Source organism: Salvelinus fontinalis, chromosome 22 (assembly GCF_029448725.1).
Source record: "Salvelinus fontinalis isolate EN_2023a chromosome 22, ASM2944872v1, whole genome shotgun sequence".
Classification (NCBI taxonomy): domain Eukaryota; kingdom Metazoa; phylum Chordata; class Actinopteri; order Salmoniformes; family Salmonidae; genus Salvelinus; species Salvelinus fontinalis.
The window spans coordinates 33188777-33205409 of NC_074686.1; the positions used below are offsets into that span (position 1 = coordinate 33188777).

Consider the following 16633-nt stretch of genomic DNA (forward strand, 5'->3'; position numbering starts at 1 on the left):
CAAAGCACTTCATGATGACGGAAGTGAGTGCTACGGGGCGGTAGTCGTTTAGCTCAGTTACCTTAGCTTTCTTGGGAACAGGAACAATGGTGGCCCTCTTGAAGCATGTGGGAACAGCAGACTGGGATAAGAATTGATTGAATATGTCCGTAAACACACCAGCCAGCTGGTCTGCGCATGCTCTGAGGACGCGGCTGGGAATGCCGTCTGGGCCTGCAGCCTTGCGAGGGTTAACCCGTTTAAATGTTTTACTCACCTCGGCTGCAGTGAAGGAGAGCCCGCAGGTTTTGGTAGCGGGCCGTGTCAGTGGCACTGTATTGTCCTCAAAGCGAGCAAAAAAGTTATTTAGCCTGTCTGGGAGCAAGACATCCTGGTCCGCGACGGGGCTGGTTTTCTTTTTGTAATCTGTGATTGACTGTAGACCCTGCCACATACCTCTTGTGTCTGAGCTGTTGAATTGCGACTCTATTTTGTCTCTATACTGGGACTTAGTTTGTTTGATTGCCTTGCGGAGAGAATAGCTACACTGTTTGTATTCGGTCATGTTTCCGGTCACCTTGCCCTGGTTAAAAGCAGTGGTTCGCGCTTTCAGTTTCACGCGAATGCTGCCGTCAATCCACGGTTTCTGGTTTGGGAATGTTTTAATCGTTGCTGTGGGTACGACATCGTCAATGCACTTTCTAATGAACTCGCTCACCGAATCAGCGTATTCGTCAATATTGTTGTTGGACGCAATGCGGAACATATTCCAATCCGCGTGATCGAAGCAGTCTTGAAGCGTGGAATCAGATTGGTCGGACCAGCGTTGAACAGACCTGAGCGAGGGAGCTTGTTGTTTTAGTTTCTGTTTGTAAGCTGGAAGCAACAAAATGGAGTCGTGGTCAGCTTTTCCGAAAGGAGGGCGGGGGAGGGCCTTATATGCGTCACGGAAGTTAGTATAACAATGATCCAAGGTTTTACCAGCCCTGGTAGCACAATCGATATGCTGATAGAATTTAGGGAGTTTTGTTTTCAGATTAGCCTTGTTAAAATCCCCAGCTACGATGAATGCAGCCTCAGGGTGTGTGGTTTCCAGTTTACAAAGAGTCAGATAAAGTTCGTTCAGGGCCATCGATGTGTCTGCTTGGGGGGGAATATATACGGCTGTGATTATAATCGAAGAGAATTCCCTTGGTAGATAATGCGGTCGACATTTGATTGTGAGGAATTCTAGATCAGGTGAACAGAATGACTTGAGTTCCTGTATGTTGTTATGATCACACCACGTCTCGTTAATCATAAGGCATACACCCCCGCCCCTCTTCTTACCAGAAAGATGTATGTTTCTGTCGGCGCGATGCGTGAAGAAACCAGCTGCCTGCACCGACTCCGTTAGCGTCTCTTGAGTTAGCCATGTTTCCGTGAAGCAGAGAACGTTACAATCTCTGATGTCTCTCTGGAATGTTACCCTTGCTCGGATTTCATCAACCTTATTGTCAAGAGACTGGATATTGGCGAGTAGTATGCTAGGGAGTGGAGCGCGATGTGCCCGTCTCCGAAGCCTGACCAGGAGACCGCTACGTTTGCCCCTTTTACGGCGTCGCATAGGGTCGCCGGCTGGGATCAGATCCATTGTTTTGGGTGGAAGGCAAAACACTGGATCCGTTTCGGGAAAGTCATATTCCTGGTCGTAACGATGGTGAGTTGACGTTGCTCTTATATTCAGTAGTTTTTCCCGACTGTATGTAATGAAACCTAAGATTACCTGGGGTACCAATGTAAGGAATAACACGTAAAAAAACAAAATACTGCATAGTTTCCAAGGAACGCGAAGCGAGGCGGCCATCTCGGTCGGTGCCGGAAGTAGCTCTGGCTGTGTCTCTCGGTGGTTCTCCTGAGTTTAGAAAGGTCTGGAAAAGCCTGATTCTATAACTTCAACTCTGTTCTAATGCAAAGTGTGCACACCAAAAGTTTCACATCCTACATTAGCCAGCCATCGGCTATGGTAAATTCATTATCAGTGGAAGTGACCCTAAGTGCCCCCACTCTGTGCAGGCGAAAGAGAGAAGGGATCCATTTTGCTCAGTGCTTTAAAGGTTCAGCAGAGGAGAAGATCGATAGATTACCCATAGAGTTATTTTGCTGCCGGCTTCATGACAGTCCACCAAGGAGGACTGAAGAGTCTGGTAGTAGTAGAAGGGAGAGGACAAGTAGCGTTACTTTCTCTGCTTGCTGGAGATGAGGCTCCATGGGTCACTGAACAAACTGAAAAGTTTGACCGGTCCTGGATTTCAATTGGATTGGATTTGATTTAGTTGGGCCGCGTTGCTTTGAAGAGTGATGGAAAGAGGTGTATGTACGTACGTGCACGTTTCTGTGAATGTGTGTGTTGGCTCAGTGCCCTCGTCGTAGCCCTCCCAGAGCAGCTATTTTTTTGCGGCGTCACCCCTAGCTCAGGTCCCAGTGCTGTGGGTCACAGTAACTTGCTGAGAAACAGAAGCAGCAAGGCTACAGACTCCTGTGTCCGCTGACCTGCTGGGCTGGGCGGTGTGTGTGTGAACCGTCATTCTCCGTGACATGGGAAAGGACTGGGAACCAGTTCACAGGGAAACGTTTCCTGTTGTGCCCTCCTTCTTACCTTTCAATGCCTATCTGGAGCTACTTCCTGTCTCCAGCGCTAGCTCACTGCGCGTCACCCCGTCAGCCATTCCATTGTCAGGAAGAAAGGCTTTGCTTACTACGTACACACAGACTGACTACACACAGACTAACTACACACAGACTAACTACACACTGACTGACTACACACTGACTGACTACACACTGACTGACTACACACAGACTGATTACACACAGACTGACTACACACAGACTGACTACACACAGACTCAGTACAGACTTCTTTCTTTCTTCAACTTGTACACCTCTCTTCCTCGTCTGTGGTCGTTGTTGATTAGCTAAATATTTTCAGAATAGCTTTTCCCCTTTAATGAGAAGGTCTGAATAATGACTTGTTTGTTGTTGTGTGCGGGGAGTTCCTCTGGGCTCAATGTTATGATGGAAATTCACTACTAAGAGTTTACATTCCCAGTGAAATTGACACTAATGGCGCGTACGATAAGGCTTTGGCTTTGTTTTGTTTTACGGGAATGAAACACACACTTTCATGGATAGTTTGTATTATAAATTATATTTTGAATAAGATGCTTGTTTTGATAACTGCATTCCAATGAGGTAACATCTAGATGAGGTACCATATAGATGAGGTACCATATAGATGAGGTACCATATAGATGAGGTACCATATTGATGAGGTAACATATAGATGAGGTACCATATAGATGAGGTAACAAATAGATGAGGTACCATATAGATGAGGTAACATCTAGATGAGGTAACATCTAGATGAGGTACCATATAGATGAGGTACCATCTAGATGAGGTAACATCTAGATGAGGTACCATATAGATGAGGTACCATATAGATGAGGTACCATCTAGATGAGGTACCATATAGATGAGGTACCATATAGATGAGGTACCATATAGATGAGGTACCATATAGATGAGGTACCATATAGATGAGGTACCATATAGATGAGGTACCAAATAGATGAGGTAACAAATAGATGAGGTAACATATAGATGAGGTAACATATAGATGAGGTAACATATAGATGATGTACCATATAGATGAGGTACCATATAGATGAGTTACCATATAGATGAGGTACCATATAGATGAGGTACCATCTAGATGAGGTACCATCTAGATGAGATAACATCTAGATGAGGTAACATCTAGATGAGGTAACATCTAGATGTTCTCTGTAGCCATAAGGGTACATATGATCCAGTCAACCTTGACGTGTGTTTCCTGTTCTGTGAGGTGATATATGTCATAAATGTCAGTGTGTGCCATGAACCAATGTCCTTTGGGGTAATACTAAACCTCTGGGTAAGACAAGGTCACAGCTTGGACCAGACACAAGGACAACGAGAGTAGTCACACACCACGCAAGGCGTTATGGGAAATGGGCTATGAATGACCTAGGGTATATGGTGGTGTGCCAGGGTGTCCGTTAGCCAGCAATAGCCGGATTTGGGCCTAAAAATAAATAAATAGAACAGCCGATAAATAAAATTGACGCCAGCCGGGAGAAGAAGAAAAATATCTAATGGCGAAATAATGCTTTTTAGCCTCTTAATTGGTGGAAATACATTTGACTGGTCTTGCTTATCGGTCTATAGGTTAATTTGCATAATTTAATGGAATTAAATTGGCGTGTGTGTGTACAGTATATTTGTTATGTATCTTATTTATCACGTGTTCGGCATACAGATACAGAGCCTTTGAGCAGAAGCTGCTGCAGCATCTCAAACAGCAAATACATAGGCAACGGAAGGCAGGCCTCATCAGCACCTTACATACCTTTCTACAAGGGTTATTTTCATCTGTCACATGAAACCTCTTGCATATGGGGTGCGCTTTTGACTGTGTTTTCTGATAATTGCATAATGAACATTCGCTCGTAGCTTCCTGCTTTGTGTACGTTGCTGCACTTATAATGCGAAGAAATAATAGTTGATCAACATTATAAAGTTAAACGTTCTGATCTGGTGCATTAGACTCATTGCTTTTTAATGTTTTTTTTTATGTAGCCTAGGACTACTGGTTGTATGAACTTGGGATCTATTGTGTGTGTGTCCTGTGTGTGTGTCCTGTGTGTGTGTGTGTCCTGTGTGTTTGTGTGTAAGAAGGCGTAACACACTAATCGGGTATTGATTCACATGTACAAATCTCTCTCAATCTCTCTCTCCATCTCTCTCTCTCTCCCTCTCCATATCTCTCTCCACCTCTCTCTCTCTTTCTCTCCCTCTCCATATCTCTCTCTCTCTATCCATATCTCTCTCTCCACATCTCTCTCTCCATATCTCTCTTTCCATCTCTCATCTCTCGCTCTATCCTTATCTTTCTCTCCATATCTCTCTATCTCTCTCCATCTCTCTCTCTCTCATCTCTCTATCTCTCTCCATCTCTCTCTCTCATCTCTCTCTCAATCTCTCTCTCGCTCTATCTCTATCTCTCTCTCATCTCTCCATCTCTCTCTCTCTTCATCTCTCTCCATCTCTCTATCAACTCTCTCTCTCCACCTCTCTCATCTCTCCCTCTCTCTCTTTTCTCCATCTCTCTTTTCTCCATCTCTCTCTCCATCTCTCCCTCTTTTCATCTCTCTCTCTCTATCGATCCAGCAGTGTGCTCCTAGTTGGAGAGCTGAAAGGAACTAAGATGGATATTGCTTATCAAAATATGTATACTGGAATGGAATAGTCTCTGTGTCCAACTTTCTCTCTGTCTGTGAATTAGGTCTATGGTTTTCTGAACCTGTTATACCGGCTAGGATACTAACTCAGTCTCTGGTTGTGTTCAAGGTCTTGCCGTCGGCGACGTGCCAAATAACCAGCCCATAGGGATCGTTCTGACCGTGCTCGGAGTGGTGGTGCTGGACTTCAGTGCAGACGCCACGGAGGGTCCCATAAGGGCATACCTACTAGACGTGGCGGACACCGAAGAACAAGACATGGCCCTCAACATCCACGCCTTCTCCTCTGGTATGACACACGTCTTAGTAGCAGGATATTTCCATTCACATACCTGTGTCTGTAATGTCTGTGAAAGTTTTGATAGATTGAATATTCTCAAACAGGAAATGATGTGTGTGTCTGCGCCAGGTTGTGGGGGAGCGGTGGGCTACGCGCTGGGCGGTCTGGACTGGACCCACACCTTCCTGGGCTCAATCTTCAAGTCCCAGGAGCAGATCCTCTTCTTCTTCGCGGCCATCTTGTTCACCATCTCGGTGGCTCTGCATCTGTTCAGCATCGAGGAGCAGCGGTACAGCCCCCAGCAGGACCGGCTGGACGAGGAGGCTGACGCCGCTTCTTCCACGGCCCACAAGGTCAACGACACCCTGGGGAAGCTCCACGGCCACAACACCCCCCACATGGAGCTCATTGGAGAGGACGACATCTACGACCCTTGTGACCGTTATGAGTTCTACGGAGAGGGGTGCGAGGACGGGGGCGAGGACAGGGGCGAGGACGGGCGCTCGTTGCGCGACATTAACATGGACTTCCTGGATGTGGAGATGGTGAGGTCCAAGTCTGACTCTGTGCTGCAAATGGCCGATGCAACACTAGATCACCTGGACCACGAGGCTCTGTTCCTGCGCCACATCGAGCCCTCCATCTTCACCGACCACCTATCATCCTACCACGGCTCTCCACCACGCCGCAGCAGCAGCACAGGCAGCCAGGACCTCCTCAAAACCTCCAAAAAGATCTGCCGGCTGTCACAGTTTCTGCAGGAGCAGGACCCAGACGGGGAGGAGGAGCTGCTCAACAACCAGGTCAACGAGCAGAAGACGCCCAACGGCCGGGCGCACGCCAACGGCTTGGGCCAGGGTGCTAACGGGCACGCCCGCTCGGTCATGAAGAACTCGGCCAGCACCAACGGCTCCACGCGGCACCGCCGCCACATCTTCTACCGCCAGCCGTCCTGCACCTTCTCCTACTACGGCCGCGTGGGCTCCCACCGCTACCGCTACCGGCGAGCCAACGCCGCGCTGCTCATCAAGTCCTCGCGCAGCTTGAACGACATCTACGAGGTGCAGCGGAGACAGAAGAGGAGACAGCAGGACCCTAGAGCACGTCACCAGTCGGGCAACACCAACTGCAGCGGGGACACAGAGAGTGAGGAGGGGGAGACGGAGACCACGGTCAGGCTGCTGTGGCTGTCCATGCTGAAGATGCCTCCAGAGCTGATGAGGCTGTGTGTCTGTCATCTCCTCACTTGGTTTTCCATCATAGCTGAGGCCGTCTTCTACACTGACTTCATGGGTCAGGTCATCTACCACGGAGACCCCAAGGTAAGGCTGCTGGGACTCCAAGGTCATTGTGTCACGTTATTATAAAGCCAATTTTATTTATTTTGGGCAAAGTTTTCTTTTTGGGCGTAAATGTACATATCCTTGTCTTCTACAAATAAAAAACTATTGATCACACAAAAAACTCACTCCACACCAGATTTTCATGCCGACCTGTGATATGAACCTGCTAAGCTCTGGTTGCTGGCCTGCCTCTCTAACCTCTGGGCTACCAGCCTCACATTCTCTCTCAGTAACTAAGCTGAGTTGTTTTATCTCCTCTCTCCAGGCTCCTGCTAACTCCACGGATCTGCAGAACTACCACAAAGGAGTTCAGATGGGCTGCTGGGGGCTGGTCATCTACGCCCTGACAGCTGCCTCCTGCTCAGGTCACTGACCAGTCACTGAGTTGAATGATGGATGAAAGGAAGGATGGATGGACGGACGAATGAGCGAACGAGTGAACAAACAAATAAATGAAGTGACCAATGAATGAATGAGCGCACATGCCCATACAAAGGCATGTGCAGGCCGTGTGCTTTGAGGCAGCCAATAAAACGGTACTGAACAATGTGCTATCTGTGGCTCTGTTCACATGCTGGAGGGTTAGACCGGGATGAGCTAGTGAGCAGAGACGACCTGTACAAGTACAGTCAGACTGCTCACAAAGAGCTGTACAGCAACCCCGGATCTAAACACCCAGAGGAAGTCACAAGAGGAATGTTGTACTAGCTACTGATCACTAAATCATGGTGAATGCCATCCAGTTGAGCAACGGTGTGGATAACACTGGAGTCACCTAAACCAACTTATACGAGGCCACATGAAATCTAGGTTTCCAGGGTCGCCAATGTGCTTTCGCTTCTGCTTTGCTTGTTCTTTGGGGTTTTAGGCTAGGTATCTGTAAAACACTTTGTGACACCTGCCGACCTAAAAAGGGCTTTATAAAATACATTTGATTTAGCATCTCCTTGTTTATATTCCCAAATGCTTATAAACGATTCTATTCTGTTGTTTGCAGCCCTACTGCAGAAGTACCTGGACAACTTTGACCTGAGCATCAAGGTCATCTACGTCTTGGGTACGCTGGGCTTCTCCATCGGTACAGCTGTCATGGCCATCTTCCCCAACGTCTATGTCTCCATGGTGATGATCAGCAGCATGGGCATCATCTCCATGAGCATCTCCTACTGCCCTTATGCCCTCCTGGGACAATACCATGAGATAAAAGAGGTAAGCATCTATACTAGTTAGTACACACATTGACATAACAGGTTAGTTAGTATACACTGATATAACAGGTTAGTTAGTATAGACTGATATAACAGGTTAGTTAGTATAGACTGATATAACAGGTTAGTTAGTATATACTGATATAACAGGTTAGTTAGTATACACTGATATAACAGGTTAGTTAGTATACACTGATATAACAGGTTAGTTAGTATACACTGATATAACAGGTTAGTTAGTATATACTGATATAACAGGTTAGTTAGTATATACTAATATAACAGTTTAGTTAGTATGGACTGATATAACAGGTTAGTTAGTATGGACTAATATAACAGTTTAGTTAGTATGGACTGATATAACAGGTTAGTTAGTATGGACTGATATAACAGGTTAGTTAGTATATACTGATATAACAGGTTAGTTAGTATAGACTGATATAACAGGTTAGTTAGTATACACTGACCTAACAGGTTAGTTAGTATATACTGACCTAACAGGTTAGTTAGTATACACTGATATAACATGTTAGTTAGTATGGACTGACCTAACAGGTTAGTTAGTACACACACAGACCTAACAGGTTAATTAGTATAGAGTGATATAACAGGTTAGTTAGTATAGACTGATATAACAGGTTAGTTAGTATACACTGACCTAACAGGTTAGTTAGTATATACTGATATAACAGGTTAGTTAGTATATACTGACCTAACAGGTTAGTTAGTATATACTGATATAACAGGTTAGTTAGTATAGACTGATATACCAGGTTAGTTAGTAGACACTGAAATAACAGGTTAGTTAGTATAGACTGATATAACAGGTTAGTTAGTATACACTGATATAACAGGTTAGTTAGTATAGACTGATATAACAGGTTAGTTAGTATACACTGATATAACAGGTTAGTTAGTATAGACTGATATAACAGGTTAGTTAGTATACACTGACCTAACAGGTTAGTTAGTATAGACTGATATAACAGGTTAGTTAGTATACACTGACCTAACAGGTTAGTTAGTATAGACTGATATAACAGGTTAGTTAGTATACACTGACCTAACAGGTTAGTTAGTATACACTGACCTAACAGGTTAGTTAGTATACACTGATATAACAGGTTAGTTAGTATAGACTGATATAACAGGTTATTTAGTATAGACTGACCTAACAGGTTAGTTAGTATATACTGACCTAACAGGTTAGTTAGTATAGACTGATATAACATGTTAGTTAGTATGGACTGACCTAACAGGTTAGTTAGTACACACACAGACCTAACAGGTTAATTAGTATAGAGTGATATAACAGGTTAGTTAGTATAGACTGATATAACAGGTTAGTTAGTATGGACTGATATACCAGGTTAGTTAGTATACACTGACCTAACAGGTTAGTTAGTATATACTGATATAACAGGTTAGTTAGTATATACTGACCTAACAGGTTAGTTAGTATATACTGATATAACAGGTTAGTTAGTATATACTGACCTAACAGGTTAGTTAGTATATACTGACCTAACAGGTTAGTTAGTATACACTGACCTAACAGGTTAGTTAGTATATACTGACATAACAGGTTAGTTAGTATACACTGACCTAACAGGTTAGTTAGTATATACTGACCTAACAGGTTAGTTTGTATGGACTGATATAACAGGTTAGTTAGAATAGACTGATATAACAGGTTAGTTAGTATATACTGATATAACAGGTTAGTTAGTATGGACTGATATACCAGGTTAGTTAGTATACACTGACCTAACAGGTTAGTTAGTATATACTGATATAACAGGTTAGTTAGTATATACTGATCTAACAGGTTAGTTAGTATATACTGATATAACAGGTTAGTTAGTATAGACTGATATAACAGGTTAGTTAGTATGGACTGATATAACAGGTTAGTTAGTATACACTGACCTAACAGGTTAGTTAGTATACACTGATATAACAGGTTAGTTAGTATAGACTGATATAACAGGTTAGTTAGTATACACTGACCTAACAGGTTAGTTAGTATACACTGATATAACAGGTTAGTTAGTATACACTGACCTAACAGGTTAGTTAGTATACACTGATATAACAGGTTAGTTAGTATACACTGATATAACAGGTTAGTTAGTATACACTGACCTAACAGGTTAGTTAGTATACACTGATATAACAGGTTAGTTAGTATACACTGACCTAACAGGTTAGTTAGTATACACTGATATAACAGGTTAGTTAGTATACACTGATATAACAGGTTAGTTAGTACACACACTGACCTAACAGGTTAGTTAGTATATACTGATATAACAGGTTAGTTAGTATATACTGATATAACAGGTTAGTTAGTATGGACTGATATAACAGGTTAGTTAGTATACACTGACCTAACAGGTTAGTTAGTATATACTGACCTAACAGGTTAGTTAGTATACACTGACCTAACAGGTTAGTTAGTATATACTGACATAACAGGTTAGTTAGTATACACTGACCTAACAGGTTAGTTAGTATATACTGACCTAACAGGTTAGTTTGTATGGACTGATATAACAGGTTAGTTAGTATATACTGACCTAACAGGTTAGTTTGTATATACTGATATAACAGGTTAGTTAGTATGGACTGATATAACAGGTTAGTTAGTATATACTGACATAACAGGTTAGTTAGTATACACTGACCTAACAGGTTAGTTAGTATAGACTGATATAACAGGTTAGTTAGTATAGACTGATATAACAGGTTAGTTAGTATAGACTGATATAACAGGTTAGTTAGTAGACACTGATATAACAGGTTAGTTAGTATAGACTGATATAACAGGTTAGTTAGTATACACTGATATAACAGGTTAGTTAGTATAGACTGATATAACAGGTTAGTTAGTATAGACTGATATAACAGGTTAGTTAGTATAGACTGATATAACAGGTTAGTTAGTAGACACTGATAAAAAAAGACGCATTCTTGCATTCTAACTACCCGCTATTCAAATTGCTCTGAACAAATTAAGGGAATCGTTCACAAACATTGGCATATTCTTAAATCCGATGATAGTCTCGGTAATGTGTTTTCTGACCTTCCCTTGGTCGTATTTTCGCGGGGCAGAAATCTCCGAGACCAATTGGTACACTCTGATTTAACCCCCCAAGATATTCCTGAACAACGTCTATTTGCGCCCCTATTGGATGGTAATTATAAGTGTAATGGCTGTGCCCAATGCAATGGCACTTATAAATGCAGATCCTTTAAACATCCACAAACAGGGACATCGATCCCAATCAAAGGTGTTATTACGTGCTCCACTAAGGCAGTTATTTATCTCATAACTTGTCCTTGTGGTAAAAATTATGTGGGTAAAACAAAGTGTGAATTAAAAGTACGTATCTCAGAGCATCGTAGCACCATTAGGTGCAAAAACTTGACCTACCCAGTTGCGGCCCACTTTTTGGAGGCAGGCCACTCGATTTCATCTTTGCGTTATATTGGCATCGAACATGTCACCCTCCCTAGGAGAGGGGGTGACCTTGATAATTTATTGTTAAGACGAGAGGCTGCTTGGATATTTAATTTAAAGACCCTTGCTCCCTTCGGTCTTAATGTGGACTTTGATCTGAAGCCATTCTTGTGATTGTTGTGATTGTTGTGACTTTGCCATTGTGGTTGTTTGTAGGCTTGTGTGGTCTTTAGTGTGTCTATGATCGTATGCTATCCATTTGTATTAATTGTATGTTGCTCATTCTATGCCGTTTTAATATGAGTAATTAACCAATGATATTAGGCCACTGTTGGCCATGATTACTGACACCTGTGTGTTTTGACACTATATATAAACGAGTCATCCCGCAGTGTTTGTGATTGTACCCTGATGAAGACAGCTTGTCTGTTGAAATGTTGGACATAAATATTTCTTCATCTGAGCTCCTAGAGTGTGCGGCTCTCCTTTATTTTTTTCAGTGTTCTACTCCGCTAGCCAGCACCTCGCCTAAATAGGTGTGCATTTCTTTTTTCTTCTAGATTTTTTTCTTCTAGAGTAGACACTGATATAACAGGTTAGTTAGTATAGACTGACCTAACAGGTTAGTTAGTATAGACTGACCTAACAGGTTAGTTAGTATACACTGATATAACAGGTTAGTTAGTATAGACTGACCTAACAGGTTAGTTAGTATACACTGATATAACAGGTTAGTTAGTATGGACTGACCTAACAGGTTAGTTAGTATACACTGATATAACAGGTTAGTTAGTATAGACTGACCTAACAGGTTAGTTAGTATACACTGATATAACAGGTTAGTTAGTATGGACTGACCTAACAGGTTAGTTAGTATACACTGATATAACAGGTTAGTTAGTATACACTGATATAACAGGTTAGTTAGTATAGACTGACCTAACAGGTTAGTTAGTATACACTGATATAACAGGTTAGTTAGTATGGACTGACCTAACAGGTTAGTTAGTATACACTGATATAACAGGTTAGTTAGTATAGACTGATATAACAGGTTAGTTAGTATGGACTGACCTAACAGGTTAGTTAGTATACACTGATATAACAGGTTAGTTAGTATACACTGATATAACAGGTTAGTTAGTATAGACTGACCTAACAGGTTAGTTAGTATACACTGATATAACAGGTTAGTTAGTATGGACTGACCTAACAGGTTAGTTAGTATACACTGATATAACAGGTTAGTTAGTATAGACTGACCTAACAGGTTAGTTAGTATACACTGATATAACAGGTTAGTTAGTATAGACTGACCTAACAGGTTAGTTAGTATATACTGATATAACAGGTTAGTTAGTATGGACTGATATAACAGGTTAGTTAGTATGGACTGATATAACAGGTTAGTTAGTATGGACTGATATAACAGGTTAGTTAGTATATACTGACCTAACAGGTTAGTTAGTATGGACTGATATAACAGGTTAGTTAGTAGACACTGATATAACAGGTTAGTTAGTAATGACTGATATAACAGGTTAGTTAGTAGCATCTCCTACTGTAGCTATTTCCAAACTGGGGTGCACTGCCACCGGGGGTTCACCAAATAAAAATGTGATTCACATAAAAAAATATATATTTAAAAAAAGATCTTCATATTTTCATACAGTCCATTTATATTTTCCAACGGGGCTATACATTTGGGTGAGTTTTTTTTCTCGCCTGAGTAGCCTCGTTACCCTGCCAAAAATGTAATTAAACCATCCAGTGTTCAGTGAAATAAAAACACAATGTCAAATACAGGTAGCCTAGTCAAATAATGAACATCCAATCACAATAACCGTTACTCTCTCGCGGGAATTCCACTAACGGTCCGTATGTAGCCAAACGTAGCTGCTGCTCATTCCGTTTGCTCTAAAATATAAATGATGATAAATGGTTAAAAAAGTACGGCCCGCGTCCATAGAGACACATACCAGCTCTACTGGTAGTACTGCTACTACCAGCAGTACTACACCTGCACCTGTCGACGACACAAGTTGTTCTGCTTCCACAAGCACATCCAATGCTAGCATCAGTAATTCTACATTTGTTGCTAGCCCAGCTAGCATGGACACTGACAGTTGTGAATCTGATGCAGCCGAAGAGTTCCTGCCCCCTTACCCGGGAAAGAACCAAACAACAGACAGGCACGTTGGACCATCGAAGAGGCACAAATATGATGAGCATTACATTGATTTGGGGTTCACTTATATTGGGAGTAGTGCCTTTCCTCAGCCACAGTGTGTTAAATGTGCAAAAGTACTATCTCACAAGCTGATGAAACCTTCACTCTTGTACAGACATTTAGAAACAAAACATGCCAATTTGAAAAATAAGCCACAGGAGTTTTTTGAGTGAGAATTAAAACGACTTTCGAGTAGTAAGACATGTATAATAGCAACAGATACCATTAATAAGAAGGGTCTGGAAGCGTCTTATATGGTGAGCTACTGAGTGGCTGGGACAGGCAAGCCCCATGCTATTGTGGAGGACTTAATTCTTCCTGCTGCTGCGGATATGGCTGGGACAATGCTGGGGGAAAAGGCTAAAAAAACTATACAGACAATGTCTTCATCAAACAACACTGTTTTGTGATGCATCAGTGACATGGCAGGAGATGTTCTGAAACAATTACTGCTTCGCATACCAGCCAGTGAATTCTATGCGTTACAGCTGGATGAATCAACAGACGTGGCGAGCCTGGCACAGCTCCTGGTATTTGTCAGTTACGTTTATGGGGGGTCAATTAAGGAAGACATCCTCTTCTGCAAACCACTGGAAACCTGGACAATATGAGAGGATATTTTTAAAGTACTGGACAGCTTTGTGACATCAAATGGACTTTGGTGGTCAAGATGTGTTGATATCTGTACTGATGGTGCAAAAGCCATGACAGGGAGACATAGTGGAGTGGTAATGGGCACGCAGCTGGAGGTTGAATGTTTGAAGGGGTACGGGACTGTCCTACTGGATCGGGAACCACTGTCCTACTAGATCAATATACAGTATACCAGATGATGTTCAGAAGTCATGGTGTTCACTGTTCAGAAGTCATGGTGTTCACTGTTCAGAAGTCATGGTATTCACTGTTCAGAAGTCATGGTATTCACTGTTCAGAAGTCATCGTGTTCACTGTTCAGAAGTCATGGTATTCACTGTTCAGAAGTCATGGTGTTCACTGTTCAGAAGTCATGGTATTCACTGTCCAGAGGTCATGGTATTCACTGTCCAGAGGTCATGGTATTCACTGTCCAGAGTTCATGGTATTCACTGTCCAGAGGTCATGGTATTCACTGTCCAGAGGTCATGGTATTCACTGTCCAGAGGTCATGGTATTCACTGTCCAGAGGTCATGGTATTCACTGTCCAGAGGTCATGGTATTCACTGTCCAGAGGTCATGGTATTCACTGTCCAGAGGTCATGGTATTCACTGTCCAGAGGTCATGGTATTCACTGTCCAGAGGTCATGGTATTCACTGTCCAGAGGTCATGGTATTCACTGTCCAGAGGTCATGGTATTCACTGTCCAGAGGTCATGGTATTCACTGTCCAGAGGTCATGGTATTCACTGTTCACCCAGGGTGAGAACATGAGAACAAAAATGTGGATGCTTTATTTAATTATTTTACACGTCCCCACAACGTTTTGAAGTAAACATACTGAGTGGACATCTCATTAAAAATAGTTGAAATCGCATACAATAAACAGTAGAAGTAACTTCTGTGGAAGGATGTTATTGCAGACCTACATCCCAGAGGGCAGATGGAAGATGCCAACCGACGGTGGTAATGTTTCATCTGCTGACTGTTATGATTATCCCAAGGCTGTATGCTGCTGTGTGTCAGTCCATGAAAAGATCCAGAAACGTTAACATTGATGTCACTATGCCAAGACTAATGCCAGATGCTCTTAGAGGATGCCAGAACGTGTCATACGCAAGTTGATATAATATCTACATTGTTTTAAATGATTTAACATTTATTTAACCAGGGACAAGTCAGTCAGTTACGAACACCCTGTGTATTACAATGACAATTTAGCAATTATTTTACACCATACCTCTTCTCTCCCTCTCTCTTCTATCCCTCTCTCTTCTATCCCTCTCTCTACTCTCCCTCTCTCTTCTCTCCCTCTCTCTTCTATCCATCTCTCTACTCTCCCTCTCTCTTCTATCCCTCTCTCTTCTATCCCTCTCTCTAATCTCTCTTCTCTCCCTCTCTCTTCTATCCCTCTCTCTTCTATCCCTCTCTCTTCTATCCCTCTCTCTTCTCTCCCTCTCTCTTCTCTCCCTCTCTCTAATCTCTCCCTCTCTCCCTCTCTCTAATCTCTCTTCTCTCCCTCTCTCTTCTCTCCCTCTCTCTTCTATCCCTCTCTCTTCTATCCCTCTCTCTACTATCCCTCTCTCTTCTCTCCCTCTCTCTAATCTCTCTTCTCTCCCTCTCTCTTCTCTCCCTCTCTCTTCTATCCCTCTCTCTTCTATCCCTCTCTCTACTATCCCTCTCTCTTCTCTCCCTCTCTCTAATCTCTCTTCTATCCCTCTCTCTTCTATCCCTCTCTCTAATCTCTCTTCTCTCCCTCTCTCTTCTCCCCCTCTCTCTAATCTCTCTTCTCTCCCTCTCTCTTCTATCACTCTCTCTTCTATCCCTGTCTCTTCTCTCCCTCTCTCTTCTATCCCTCTCTCTACTATCCCTCTCTCTTCTCTCCCTCTCTCTAATCTCTCTTCTCTCCCTCTCTCTTCTCTCCCTCTCTCTTCTATCCCTCTATCTTCTATCACTCTCTCTTCTATCCCTCTCTACTATCCCTCTCTCTTCTCTCCCTCTCTCTAATCTCTCTTCTCTCCCTCTCTCTTCTCTCCCTCTCTCTTCTATCACTCTCTCTTCTATCCCTGTCTCTTCTCTCCCTCTCTCTTCTATCCCTCTCTCTACTATCCCTCTCTCTTCTCTCCCTCTCTCTAATCTCTCTTCTATCCCTCTCTCTTCTATCCCTCTAT

The 16633-nt window shown here is 42.7% G+C and overlaps 1 protein-coding gene across 2 annotated transcripts in view; it reads left to right on the top strand.

The window, feature by feature from the left end:
• Nucleotides 1–16633, top strand: part of LOC129820223 (solute carrier family 45 member 4-like) — an 83413-nt gene that overhangs the window by 59000 nt on the left and 7780 nt on the right. For both annotated transcript variants that reach the window (XR_008754165.1, XM_055877237.1), the window contains exons 5-8: nt 5413–5592; nt 5713–6905; nt 7192–7291; nt 7924–8135. Coding sequence is in view for 1 of the 2 variants with exons in the window: in XM_055877237.1 (XP_055733212.1) it covers nt 5413–5592; nt 5713–6905; nt 7192–7291; nt 7924–8135 (1685 nt within the window). In the remaining variant the exon portion in view is untranslated. The remainder of the gene's footprint in view (nt 1–5412; nt 5593–5712; nt 6906–7191; nt 7292–7923; nt 8136–16633) is intronic.